The sequence below is a fragment of the Fonsecaea nubica genome, assembly GCF_001646965.1.
Source record: "Fonsecaea nubica strain CBS 269.64 chromosome Unknown Scaff19, whole genome shotgun sequence".
In the NCBI taxonomy this organism is placed as follows: Eukaryota; Fungi; Ascomycota; class Eurotiomycetes; order Chaetothyriales; family Herpotrichiellaceae; genus Fonsecaea; species Fonsecaea nubica.
In genome coordinates, this window is record NW_019173692.1 from 226160 (window position 1) to 238761 (window position 12602).

The 12602-nt window shown below is 52.7% G+C and overlaps 4 protein-coding genes across 4 annotated transcripts; 2 read left to right on the forward strand and 2 right to left on the reverse strand.

Moving 5' to 3' along the window:
• Positions 1-44: 44 nt before the first annotated feature.
• On the reverse strand, positions 45-1334 carry AYO20_03902 (hypothetical protein; the record flags this gene model as incomplete). The annotated part of the gene is made up of 4 exons (XM_022642201.1): positions 45-403; positions 457-655; positions 708-1113; positions 1165-1334. The coding sequence occupies 4 exons, from the start codon at positions 1332-1334 to the stop codon at positions 45-47; spliced, it is 1134 nt and encodes a 377-aa protein (XP_022501858.1).
• Positions 1335-2979: 1645 nt separating this feature from the next.
• Positions 2980-6094, reverse strand: AYO20_03903 (hypothetical protein; the record flags this gene model as incomplete). The annotated part of the gene is made up of 3 exons (XM_022642202.1): positions 2980-3791; positions 3849-4061; positions 4114-6094. 3 exons carry the CDS (start codon positions 6092-6094, stop codon positions 2980-2982), a joined length of 3006 nt encoding a protein of 1001 aa, XP_022501859.1.
• Positions 6095-7028: 934 nt separating this feature from the next.
• AYO20_03904 (hypothetical protein) lies at positions 7029-8788 on the forward strand (the record flags this gene model as incomplete). Its single annotated transcript, XM_022642203.1, has 2 exons — positions 7029-8217; positions 8298-8788. The coding sequence occupies 2 exons, from the start codon at positions 7029-7031 to the stop codon at positions 8786-8788; spliced, it is 1680 nt and encodes a 559-aa protein (XP_022501860.1).
• A 1129-nt stretch (positions 8789-9917) lies between these two features.
• AYO20_03905 (hypothetical protein) lies at positions 9918-11709 on the forward strand (the record flags this gene model as incomplete). Its single annotated transcript, XM_022642204.1, has 3 exons — positions 9918-10202; positions 10270-11409; positions 11509-11709. 3 exons carry the CDS (start codon positions 9918-9920, stop codon positions 11707-11709), a joined length of 1626 nt encoding a protein of 541 aa, XP_022501861.1.
• Positions 11710-12602: the final 893 nt, after the last annotated feature.

Sequence of the window (12602 nt, forward strand, 5' to 3'; positions counted from 1 at the left end):
TCCCATTCACTCAACTTGGACGACGTTGCGGTATGAAAAGCCTCTTATGGTTCATTCCGTAGCAGTGCATCAAAATTACCCGACAGGGATGATGTCCCTGGGTCTAAGTAGTCGAGATCAAAATTGAGGTCTTCCAGGCCCACAAGGTTGTCCAGGGCTGTTTGAAGAGCTTGGAGGTTGTTCTCTAGCAGCCGGAGCTGTCTGTCGAAATGTTTCGCAGGTAAGTTACCCGCTAGGCTCTGCTGACGGAGGATACCAATTAGGGTGCTGAGGGCAGACAAGTCCTCGTCTATAAATTGCAGCGCGTCCTGGTTGGGATACTCGAATGACCGCATGGTGCTGGCAAGCTGAAGTGCTATGGCAGCAGTGAAGGCGTAGCTGGCATCAAAATAGGAATAGGTGACTGTACATGTATTGAATTAGCATCTGGTATAAACGAGAAATTGGATTTCTCACATAGAGCACCCTGGTATTGCAGCCACTCCAGGATACTAGCTGTCTCTCGCGCAGAGTCTAAAATAGCATTATAAAATGCTCGCAGCATTGACTTCAACACGGGAGAGGCGTCGACCATATCTGGATGTGCCCTAGTTCGTGCTTCGAAGCGGTCATTATGGATATTGACCAAAGCTGGCCTAAGGAGCACAAGGATGGTCTAGTCCTGGTCAGTAAGAACAACAAGAATCTGCGTGGTGAAGAGGGCTAACTTGATGATAGGTGAGATGCAAGCTCGCGATTGATCGGCTCGGGTTAAATCCTGATCCATCCAAACTCCTGGCGAGCTTCAGTCTTTCCGGGAGCTCCTGCTGCCAGGCGATGAGGCCTTGGTGGAATTCATCCATCTTGTCCAGGTGTTGTTGTGATAAAGAATTCCTCAGATCAAAATCGTACAATGAGATGTGAGAGTAGGGGTTGATCGCAGTGCCTGCATAACCATATAAAGACGAGTAAGCCTGACCTCTTAGGCGCATGAGTTCCATGTGTGCGTTGGCCTCTTCGGAGGCGAAGAACTCCATCACTGAGTCGCCGGAAATACGACTCGAGTCGGCATAATCAACATTTATTTCGTCGTCAAGGATACCCCAGGGGCGACCTGTGGTGGAGGAAGTAAGTCTAAGCGAGGAGTCAGCTCATTCGAAAGAAGTCGACACTCTCTCGACGTACAGATCTTGATAGTACACGTTCCAGAATACGCGCCTCTGGTGTTCGCTCTCCGCCACACGGAGATCCGAGGCTTCAGACGGAATATCTAGAGGACTTCGGTGTAAGCCAAGTGAAAGGGCCGCACGCAAACCGAGACCATTAAACATATAGCCCGTGTTGATTTTGTCCATTGAAAAGGCGTAGATTGCAAGTAAGCATAAGGTCTCGATGTACAATACATCGGGATTCTCAGCCACCTGCTGAAGAAATGCAACCGATTGGTGATAATATTCGGCTCCTGGAGGTTCCCTGTCGGGTGTTGTTCCCACCCCGTTATCGGTACTGGTGTGTCCGTTGTTATTGTGTAGCTCCCCGACTGCGAGAACTGCAAGCCAAAAGCAGAGCCAACCTCGATCTTTGCTTTGGGGGGATTCTGGGTTTTGATACATTTGCGTTACCCTGCTGCGGATGTGTTGTCGTCGGAAGTAGTGTTGATCGTGCCCGATTGCAAACTCAACGCATTGAATTAAATGCATACTGTGATTATAGGGGGGCATACGAATCCTCACAGGTCGATTGGTCTCCGATCGGGCTGAAGGGCGGAACACTTCGGTGTCAATTGATATCTCCAACCCAGGGTTCATCAGGCCTGAGTCTAGGTGTGAAAGGGAAGTCCATGATGGATTGAATGACGCCTCGTCGAAGGGGTTCAGCTGGAGTTTCTGCACTGCAACCCATGCAACAAATTGCTCAGTAAACGTACGACATGAAGGGCTGGCACAGTAGGTTTGCCTCGAAACACGTTTGCTTTCATCGGATCGCCGCGAGCTGAAATCTTTCTCGGAACGTCTATAGCTGCCGGTTTTTGATACCCCCGGTGCTGACACTCCGTTGAACGTGATTGATGGTGTTGGCTGATCCTCCTTAAGGCTGTTTGAAGGCGAGACAGGTCCCTGCTGGCTCGTTGAAGGTCGAGATCTCCGGGGCGGTGGAAAGATACATGGTGCATCGGAAAGTGTGCAGTTCCTACACGGCACCCCTAGAACCGGGATTAGCATCATAGCAACGTGCCTATATCATCGCGTGCATACCGCCTAGGCACTTTATTCTTTTCGTGTGACACCTTGAACACCTATCGTGAACGGTTAGCGATTCAGCCCCCAGACTCACGGATTTTAAGCCAGAGTCAAGGATGAGACCGGAAGAATCACACACGCTTGCTTCCTACGTGGGGTGTAATAAATCGGCTCCGGTCTGTGCACGCTTGGGGTCTCGTTGAATGTTACCGAAGGGAGAGACGCCGGTGTCTGCCACATTGTCGTAAAAACGGTGATTCACGGTTCGCTGGGCAACAAGCTGCTCTGTAAAGTGTCTAGCATGAAGGAATACCCCGAATTGTACAACGTTCCGACCATACATTTGGTGGGACTTATCTTGTTCGGGAGTATCAAGTGTGATACACGAGGAGTTGATAAAGAGCCTCTGACGGGCTGGACGGACCAACGGACCAACAGCGTTAGCCAAAGGGTCTCGGGGCTAGACCATCACGTGACCGGGCCCGAAGTCTTGGCATTATCAACTAAATTGTCGGTTGCTGCGTTTAATTTTGCCTCTTGGACTCCATCTCACTCCATCTCAGCATTAAACTACTTGTGTGACTACTACTTATGTGTCAGGATATGTTCGACGGGCTTGTAACAGATTGGAAGACACTCTTGGCATGCATATCATATGAGCCCTCGATTTCTTTTTGTGGAAAAATAGTGACAGTGTCGTTCAATATGCACATGGGTATCAGTATCATCCGCCCTCTATCAAAGAATGCTCCCTATGGTCTCAGTTCGTCGCATCTGCGTACTCGAGAACCACACTCTTGGGCTCAACAAACACACCCAAAGGACGGTAGTCAATATTGTATCCGAATGCCTGCGGTCCACCATACTCCAACCCCTTCTTGGTGTCTGACCACCGCGGCGAGCAGGTAATTCCAAGCACTGTTACTAGCAACCCATATCGAAATTCAGGAACGCCAAGGGCGCATCCAGATTGCGTGTCGAGAACTGAGATCAGGTCGGGAACTGTCGCCAGGTATGTTTCGGTTCCGTCATTGGCGATATGCTTTGCATAAATGTTTTCGTTCTTGAACGGAATCTTGACCACCCCTCCTTCAGCAACTGCCGCCATCTCATGGCCCTGCTCCTCTTCGTCTTCGTCGGTTTGAGCTATTGTGATCTCTCCATAAGAATGTCCTTTGAACACCCTTCGTTCGACGGCCACTATCTTCCCTCGGAAGAGGATCTTCGCAGTGGACGGACCGCCAACTTCGTCGATGATTTGTTCTGCAACGGTATGAATAGTGCTCTCTTGTTGAGCACGGGCAACGGTCCTCCCAATTCGCCAGGCCAGTGAAAGGGTGTTGATGACCCCATAAGATCTGACACGATCAGTCGTCGTCGGCTTGGCTGCCATGCCCACTCTAGATCCCATTTCCGAGCAAGAGGCTCGCAAGGCACGGTCGACTATTTCATCGTCAGGGGACTTTGTCATGATGATCGTTTTGCCGTCACCCGAAGCAATTGCGCACGGGGTGAGTTGCCCAGTTTCATGGACGGCAATTGTGGTTTGCCAGTATGTTGGATATGCTCGACCTGATATTGTGTCAGCAATTCATCAATATTTGTGCAAGGTGAAGATGATGGACATACCCATCCAATCTGCGTCGATTACTGGTCTATCGAACGCATGAGAAGAGCCAATGAGCAAAGGCTCTAACCCGTTTGCCCCTCCAATCTCCAGGCCCATGATGGCATCGAATGATTTGTGACCTAGGTACTCCATCAGGTCTGCCACGGCTGCTATGCATTCCGATGAGTTCAATCGCTCAATGGAGACGGCTGGCGATCCCATCATACCGCCCCCTACAAGTTTGTCAGCAACAATGGAGACCATGATAACTTCGGTCGAACTCACAGTATATGAGCGCGTCTTCCTTCAAGGAGGAGCTGTCAATTATACGAACCGTACACCCAGCTCGGATTTGATCGCGGAGTTTGAGGAATTCGGATTTGGGTGAACCACCACCTGCACAACCCAGAATGTAGCACCCTACACTGAGCCACTCAAGGTCGGTCTCTGACACAATCCACTCAGGGACACCGGTGTCGGTGTTTCGTTTGATCAGCGGCCGGTATGCGTCGAAATCGAACTTGCCGCTGGTGATCTCTTCTTTCGAGGACGACGAGAGGTCTTTGACCTGTTCGACATGAGGTTCATATACGTCATCCTCCAAGTCAGAGACAGTCTTGCTGTCCGCAACAAAATCAAGGGACAGATCTCCAACTGCCTTGACAAGGACACGGATTTGTCCTGAAACGTATGGAATCGGCAAGGTGTCGATTTCCACCACGGTCACTGTATTTGAGTCGGCTCCTCCCGTCACAGCTTTTGTAATCGCTTGCGCTTTTGCATCCTCCACGACTTCAGACAAGGACATGTCTGTAATGCTGTAGATGGCATCGACAGAGCCACAAACCCTGGATATCGCAGCTCCAACTGCATTTGCCACCGAGTGAAACTTCGGAACCACGACTTGAGACACGCCTTCGAGCTCTAATGGACAGATGACAGATCCACCACCGACCAAGAGAACGGGCAATGGTGCAGGAGTGAGTTTCAAGCGGTCAATGACACGCTCAAGCATTTTTTTCGTTCTCGCACGAACGCGCTGTATCATTTCAGCCTTGATGTCGCTGACCAATTCTGGATTCCCGACAGCAAGCCCTCCGGCGACGGCAACATCAGTGGTTGTACAAGTATCACCACCAAATACCCTCGACTTAGTGGTCAGTTGGTATCCTACCGAATCCGGCCCGATCGAGACGTCCGTGCCGCGCTCGCGTATGATCGATCCTCCTCCGAGGCCGATTGATTCCAAGTGCGGCATTGGAAAGTTCATTGTCACACCCGCCACACTAACATATGCTGATGCTGCACGAGGAAATCCTGACGGTAACAGAACACCGCAATCAGTGGTCGTACCGCCAACGTCAATTACAATTGTCGAAGTACGTTCTTCGCCCTGAAGTCCCAGTTGTCCGAGGCCAAGATATGCGGCTCCTCGCATGGAGTTTGTGGGGCCCGAGGAAAATGTCTTGATGGGCAGTTTTGCGGCTGAGACGGAATCGAGGACTGTGCCGTCGTTCTGCGAGATGAATAGCGTGCAGTCGAGCTTCAGCCGCCTCATAGCAGCACGAAAGCCACGGATCGTGCGTCTCGCAAACTTCAGAATGGATGCATTCAAAATGGACGCGTTTTCTCTTTCCAATAATCCGATATTGGAGACTTCGGACGAACAGACGACGTCGACGTCGGGTAGTCGCTTTTGTATTATGTCGCGTACGCGCTTCTCCTGGTGAAAATGCTGATCGATAGGCGAGAAAATCCCAGAGATGACCACGGCCTTGATCCCGAGTCTTTCAATGGCCTCGCACTCTTTCAAGACTTGCTCCTCGTTGATTGGAGCTTCCTGTGCGCCATCGATGTGGAGGCCTCCATCGACATAACCGTGGTAGCCGTGAAGAAGGTCAGCCAGTACTGGGGGAAAGTCCGAAAAGGGAGGAATGTCTTTGGTAAAACTCCTGGACAGTCGAATCACAGCAACTTTGGACAGCCGATGTACATCGCGTTCAATGACGGCATTCAGGAAATGGGTAGTTCCAATAATGAGGCAGGTTATTTCTGAAACGCGATCCTCGGCCTGTTTGAGCACGCTACCCACGGCCGTCTCGATACCGTCCGTCACATTGGGACTTGTCGTTGGTGTTTTATGCCAGGCCAGCACTCCACGATTGGGCTGGTGGACTGCATCCAAGTCGAGAAGCACAGCATCCGTGTTGGTACCTCCGACGTCGACGCCAATCCTCAGCGACCGCTTTGCCCGGATTGAACCCATTAGGACGGGAGAGATGTCTGGGAAACTTGAAGGTGACGATTACTCCAGCGATCGACAGTGATACCGTGCACGATTTACCGTCGAAGAAGGCACATAAATACAATCCCGTCTAACCCGAGGTCGACTACGCATTCGGCCAGACTGTGAGGTTTGAGATCCAGATATGTAGGCGAAGCATTCGAGGTCAGTTACACCTCTGTCATTTTCTTGACTAAGTTTTGATTGCTATTTGGTAAGTCCTTTCGTCCAGATGGAGTATTGTGGCACGTCCAACGAGTCTAGAAGACCATGTGGAAGCATCCGAAACACGTTCTCCAAAAATATGCCGAAGAAAAAGGTTGATTTACGGCAAGCCTTGACCTATCTTCTCCAACGAAGCTAGTTCCCATGTGGCAAATGCCTCCACCGATAGGTTCAGATAGGCATGTCGTCAATCTCCGCAGCAATTCATACCACTTGATTGGTCTATACGCCCCAAGATAGGTGAGAGTGATCGGGCTACCCACCAAAGGTACCTTGGCAGAATACACACTGGTGGGTTTTGGTGGCATCTGAATGACTGTGGCAACTACAAAGTCAATCTTTGTATTCTTGGGGGTCGGATATTTGCCCTGGCCGGCCCCTGGTATATGGGTATTGGTGCGAATCTAGACTGCTTCTTTGGATACTCGATATTCCAACCACATTTTCTTGGGCGTCAACAAGGAATATACAAGAGTTTCCTATCTTCGAGTTACGTGGCTGACTTATTGGAGGAATGATAACGACTCTTCCTTCAGCGAGAGTCTAGGGTCACTTATCTCCAGCAACCGGCGACCGGGGTTGCTATATACATACCGTTGAGAATCCGAATCCTCGAACACCAGACCTTCCTCCACCGATCACCACCTCCTTCTGCAATTTGCATTGCACTCCCTCTCTCAAGCCACTCACGATGAAGTTGCCAAGTTTCCGACCGGGGTCCTTTCACCTGCGGCTTCCAGGCGAATCCTCAATCTGGATCAACGATGATATCCGACCGCTCCCTCCTTCCCGCCGCCTCTGGGACACCTGGGCATACATCTCGTTCTGGGCCATCAATCAGATCGCCTTGAGTAACTGGCAGCTTGGTGCTTCCCTCATTGCAGTCGGTCTGTCCGTCTGGCAGACCATGATCGCAGTTATTATCGGCAAGCTTATCATCGCCGGAGTCGCCATATGCAATGGGATGGTCGGTGCAACCTGGCATATTGGTTTTCCGGTTTTGTCGCGTGGCATATGGGGAGTCTGGGGATCCTATGTCATTATCATCCAGCGCATTGTCCTGAGTCTGACCTGGTTCTGCGTACAATCCTGGACCGGTGGCCTCTGTGTCACTGCGGTTCTCAGTTCCATCTTCTCGGGTTTCCACCACATGGAGAACACCCTGCCTGAATCTGCAAACACGACGACGAAAGCATTGACCGGTTGGATAGTCTACAACATCATTACTATCCCCATGCTCTATATCCCTCCAGAAAAGACCCGACGGTTGTTGTTCGTGATGAACATCATCTCTGTCACCACACTCATCTCCATGATGATCTACGTCCTCTCCACTGCGAAGGGTGGCGGTCCACTGTTGTCAGCGCCAGCAGCTGCCCAATCGGGTAGCCAACTGGGTTGGGCAATTGTGCAGGGTATAACAACAGTGATTGGAGGTATCGCGGTCGGACTCACGAACCAAACCGACTACTCTCGCTTCGCTCGTCGACCAGGTGACCAGATCTTTGGCCAGTGGTTCTCCATCCTCACCTTGGGCACAATCTTGCCATTGTTTGGTTGTCTCACCAGTTCGGCATCCATCAAGCTGTACGGCGAAGCTTACTGGAATCCACCTGACCTCTTGCTCCGCTGGCTCGACGATGACTACAATTCCAAGGCTCGAGCTGCCGCCTTCTTTGGTGGTTGTGGACTTGTGGTCTGCCAGCTTGCAATTAACACCATCGACAATGCATTTTCTGCTGGAATGGACATGGCTGGTCTGCTTCCTAAGTACTTCAACATTAGGCGAGGATCCTACCTGGCTCTCGTCCTTTCTATTGCCATGTGCCCGTGGGAGCTGCTTGCCTCGGCTGGGACGTTTATCAGTGTTATGGGTGCCTGTATGTATCTTCCCATCTCCCTTTTCCAGTCGTGAATACGTTTTCCATGTGGACAAGTGAGCTAACTATGCCCGTGACAGACTCCGTCTTCCTTGGACCCATGTGTGGCATCCAGATCTGCGACTATTTCCTGGTCCGCCGTCAACGAATGAAACTATCAGACCTATACACGCCCTCCCCACAAGGCATCTACTATTACTTCCACGGCACGAACCCGCGCGCATTTGTGGCTTGGGTCTGTGGCTGGGCACCGCAATTGCCCGGGTTCATCGCCAACGTCAACAAGAGCGTGAGCGTGCCAAAGGCTTGCACCGAGATGTTCTACCTTGCCTTCCCGCTGGGGTTGGCCATCAGCTTCACGCTGTACTATGGACTCAACAGGGCGTTCCCACCCCAAGGTCTGGGCGAGTACGACGACGTCGACTATTACGCAACATTCACCAACGACGAGGCTGCCAAGCTTGGAGTCTCGCCTTTGGAAGAAACACAGGGAGAGGAAAAGGCTGGGCAGTACGGTTTTCCTGTGAATCAGAAGGTTGTGGAGGCGGATGTGTACGAAACGAAGAATTAGAGCGCGGGCGTGGGATGGGAAATGACTGGATTCTCTGGTACCTTCATCCTTGACTCGGTTCAAGGGTATTCGTCTCGCAAGGGATGTCCTATACATAGCTACCTGTATACATTATTAGAGCTCAGGCGAGTTGAAGCGAGCCAAACACAATATGGCCAAGAGCGACACTCACGGTCTCGTTGTGTCAAAGTGTCTTTTGTTTCTCCAGCCTCCTCTCGACTTACCTTTCATTGCTGAACAAAGCTGAAAAGGACGGGGCGACCATCTACCATTATAATGTGCCAGCCTTGGAGGATATATGTATCGGCTTAAATGTCCGGGTTGATTCAGGACACCGAGGTTGAACCGGACATCAACACGACGAAGAGCTGCTACTCGGTTCTCGTGAAATCCTCCGACAAGGCAAATAGGCCAACTCCGACACTCACATTCGACACACGATAGCTGTCCGCCGCGCGCAGGCGTGAGAGGCGGGTCAGACGCAGTTGACCTGCGGTTTATCGGCAGGACCAAATATCAGCTGTATTCGAAGTCGTGCCGCTCGATCCTCTCGAAAGAACCATATGCGCGGACAGGGGCTTTAGCGTTGCAAATGGATACTGACCGACTGGGGCTTTTGGGTGATATCGACTGCTCAACAAGCACCGACGCTATCTCTCATGCCTGTTCGAGTAACCCGCGACCCCCGGCGCGACACCGGTGCGGCCCTGATCGACAACGCCAGTGATTCACTGGGGCTCTAGATACTCGATGCTTGGATAGCACTTGTCATCCGTGTCCCACCGGGCTTCATGATTCCTATCAAATTACCCCGTTGGGAAGGATGGATGAGATTCCTCTGCAAAGGCGATTGGACGATGTTCTTGATAAACTGACCCATTACGATAGACCAGGGTCTGGGCAATGGCGCGCCACGGACGGCAAGGGTTGAACACGGCCGCGATACTGGGGGATGCGTCCCAAGGCTCGAATATACTCACAATGGCAAGAGAGACACCGTCTTGGGCCACGTGCCTCGACAATCCCGAGCGAACAGATAAAATGGAGTGAAGCACTATTCTGTCTCTCTCCTTCATTTTTCCGCATCCACACAGGAGAAGGAAAGACTTGTCTTTGCTTACCCGCAACCATGGTGGACACTGGTCGCAATGTGGTCCCGGGGACCATCCACCTCGTCGACACCGAGGCTGCTGAACACACGGGCAAGAAGGACATTGTGCTCAACCCACGGCCGAGCTCAGACCCGGAAGACCCGTTGAACTGGTCCAAGAAGAGGAAGCTGTGGGCCATCACCATGGCGTACGTCTACATCATGGGCATCGGCATGTCCACCACGGTGCAGTATTCCATCTTGACCAACATTGGCGAGGCGACCGGCATTTCCATTGCTGACATCAACACCGGCACCGGTCTGGTAAGTGTTTTATCAATATCAAACAACTTTGGGGGGGCGCCCCGTTATCTGACAAAACACGCCATAGCAATTCCTGTTCGCGGGCTGGGGATGTCTGATTTGGCAGCCACTGGCGCTCGCCTACGGACGACGAGGAGTGTACATCCTGAGCAGCCTGTTGGCCATCGGACCCATGGTCTGGACCGTCTACACCACTTCCACGAGCGTCTGGTGGGCCCACCGCAGTCTGTTGGGCCTCATCATCGCACCGGTCGAATCGCTGGGGGAAATCTCCGTCTCGGACCTGTTCTTCGCCCACGAACGCGGCAACTACATGGGCATCTACACGCTGCTCGTCTTTGGCTCCAACGCTCTCGCGCCCTTTTTGGCCGGGTTCGTCACCTACTCCATGGGCTGGGAGGCGGCCATCTGGTTCGGCACCATCGTCCTCGGCGTGTGCACCATCATCATCTACTTTGGCATGGAAGAGACCATGTACTTCCGCAAGACCATCGAGGGCATCGACGAAGGAGCCGCCGAGGTCACCCCGGAGGGTGTCGAAACCTTGGGGGAGAAGACGGACGCCGTGTCCAAGAGCGCACCGCTCCAGGAACCCGCTTCGCCCCGGGCAGAGTCGTTCCGTCTCCAGCCACGGACCTACTGGCAGAAACTGCAGCTGTTCCGACTCGACGAAGGCCGGCCGTCGGTGAAGCAGATGTTCATCATGATGGTGCGCCCGCTCTGGATGTTCTTCTACTTCCCCAACGTCAACTGGGCGGGTTTTCTGTACGGGGCCTCGCTGTGCTGGTACAACGTGCAGAACGCGACCATGGCGCTAATCCTCAACGCGGCGCCCTACAACTTCTCCGCCCGGGCCGTGGGCATTGCCTATCTGTCGCTGCTCGTCGGGTGCTGCGTCGCCTGGTGGTGGGCCGGCTGGGCGGGCGACGAGATCGCCATCCGCCTCGCCCGACGCAACCGGGGCATCCGCGAACCGGAGCAGCGCCTCTGGCTGCTCACCTTCTCCGGCACGATCGCGACCGCGGGACTCATCCTCTGGGGCGTGGGCGCCGCGCACCAAACGCACTACATGGGGCTGATCAAAGGCCTCGGCATGACCAGCTTCGGCATCGTCAGCGGCGGGAGCACGGCGCTGGCGTACGACGTCGACTGTTTCAAGGAGATTGCCGGCGAGACGGTCGTGTTGGTCATTGTGATTCGCAACACTGTAAGTTTTTCCTTGACTCTCCCGCTGTGAGGCAAAGAACGGTAGCAGCTTCATGCGAGCCCTTTCCCTTTCCTTATGCTGACTTTTTGCCAATAACAGATGGGCTTCGGCATGAACTACGGCATCACCCCTTGGTTGGAGAACACGGGCACGCAAAACTGCTTCATCGCCGTGGCTTTTCTCTGCCTCTTCTGCAACTTTAGTTTCCTGTTCATGACCGTCTGGGGCAAGAAGCTCAGGCGTCTGTCGGCCAAGAAGTACTGGGAGTATGTCGACACGTTGATCGTGGGGGGGCATTAGAAACTGGGAACTCGGCCGTGGCAGGGGTCTGAGTGAGGCGGGTGCGGCGGGCTACAGGCAGGCTTGGTTCTTGGTTCACCCAGGTTGGATTGATGTATGGGTGGATGAGTGGATGGGGATTGAAGGGAAGGGAGAAAGCAGGACAAGACAAGACAAGGCAGGACACGGGTGCAAGACAACGAAATGGTATGTCTGTATTTATGTATGCATTTGGGAGAGAATACGCCGCGGACAGACCGTCGACCAACATTTCATCGCATCGCATCGTATACAAGTGTGTGTGTGTGTGCCACACCCCGACGTTTTGGTGGCTTGAACCAAATCGCTGCACTACCGACTAAGTTCCCTCGCGGAAAGGGGTGATCGACAACCACCGCGCGCAGCGCACCTCGTACTCGTACCCGTACTCGTACAGTAGGACGCATGTGGCAACGAGGAGGAGTTTTGTGGCGTTGGAACAAGGATCCAATTACAATCGGGGGATTCGTCTGCACCTTTAGGGGGGGAGGAGTACGAGGTACATATATATGTTTATCATCTATTGTTCTATTTATCATCTAGATTACATACATGTGTGTCTCGGCTTCCTGGGCTGCTTTATACTCGGGTCTATCACCCTGTAAAGAGTATACTCTGTAGCGAGTAGAGTGGAGGGGGGTATTTGTCTGTCGATCGTGGCTGATATACCGAGTCCGTGATATGTATGCATACAGACAGTATCGCGCACGGGCTTGTCCTGGTCCTTGTGCTTGTGCTTGTGATCTGTACCTGAAGTTCGCCAGATATGTAAGAGTAGGATAGATATCCAGCCAGCCAGCCAGCCAGCCAGCCGCTGCATCGCAGCCAGCAATCGCAAGAAACGTCACACAGCGACGAAACGGGCAGGAGTATCG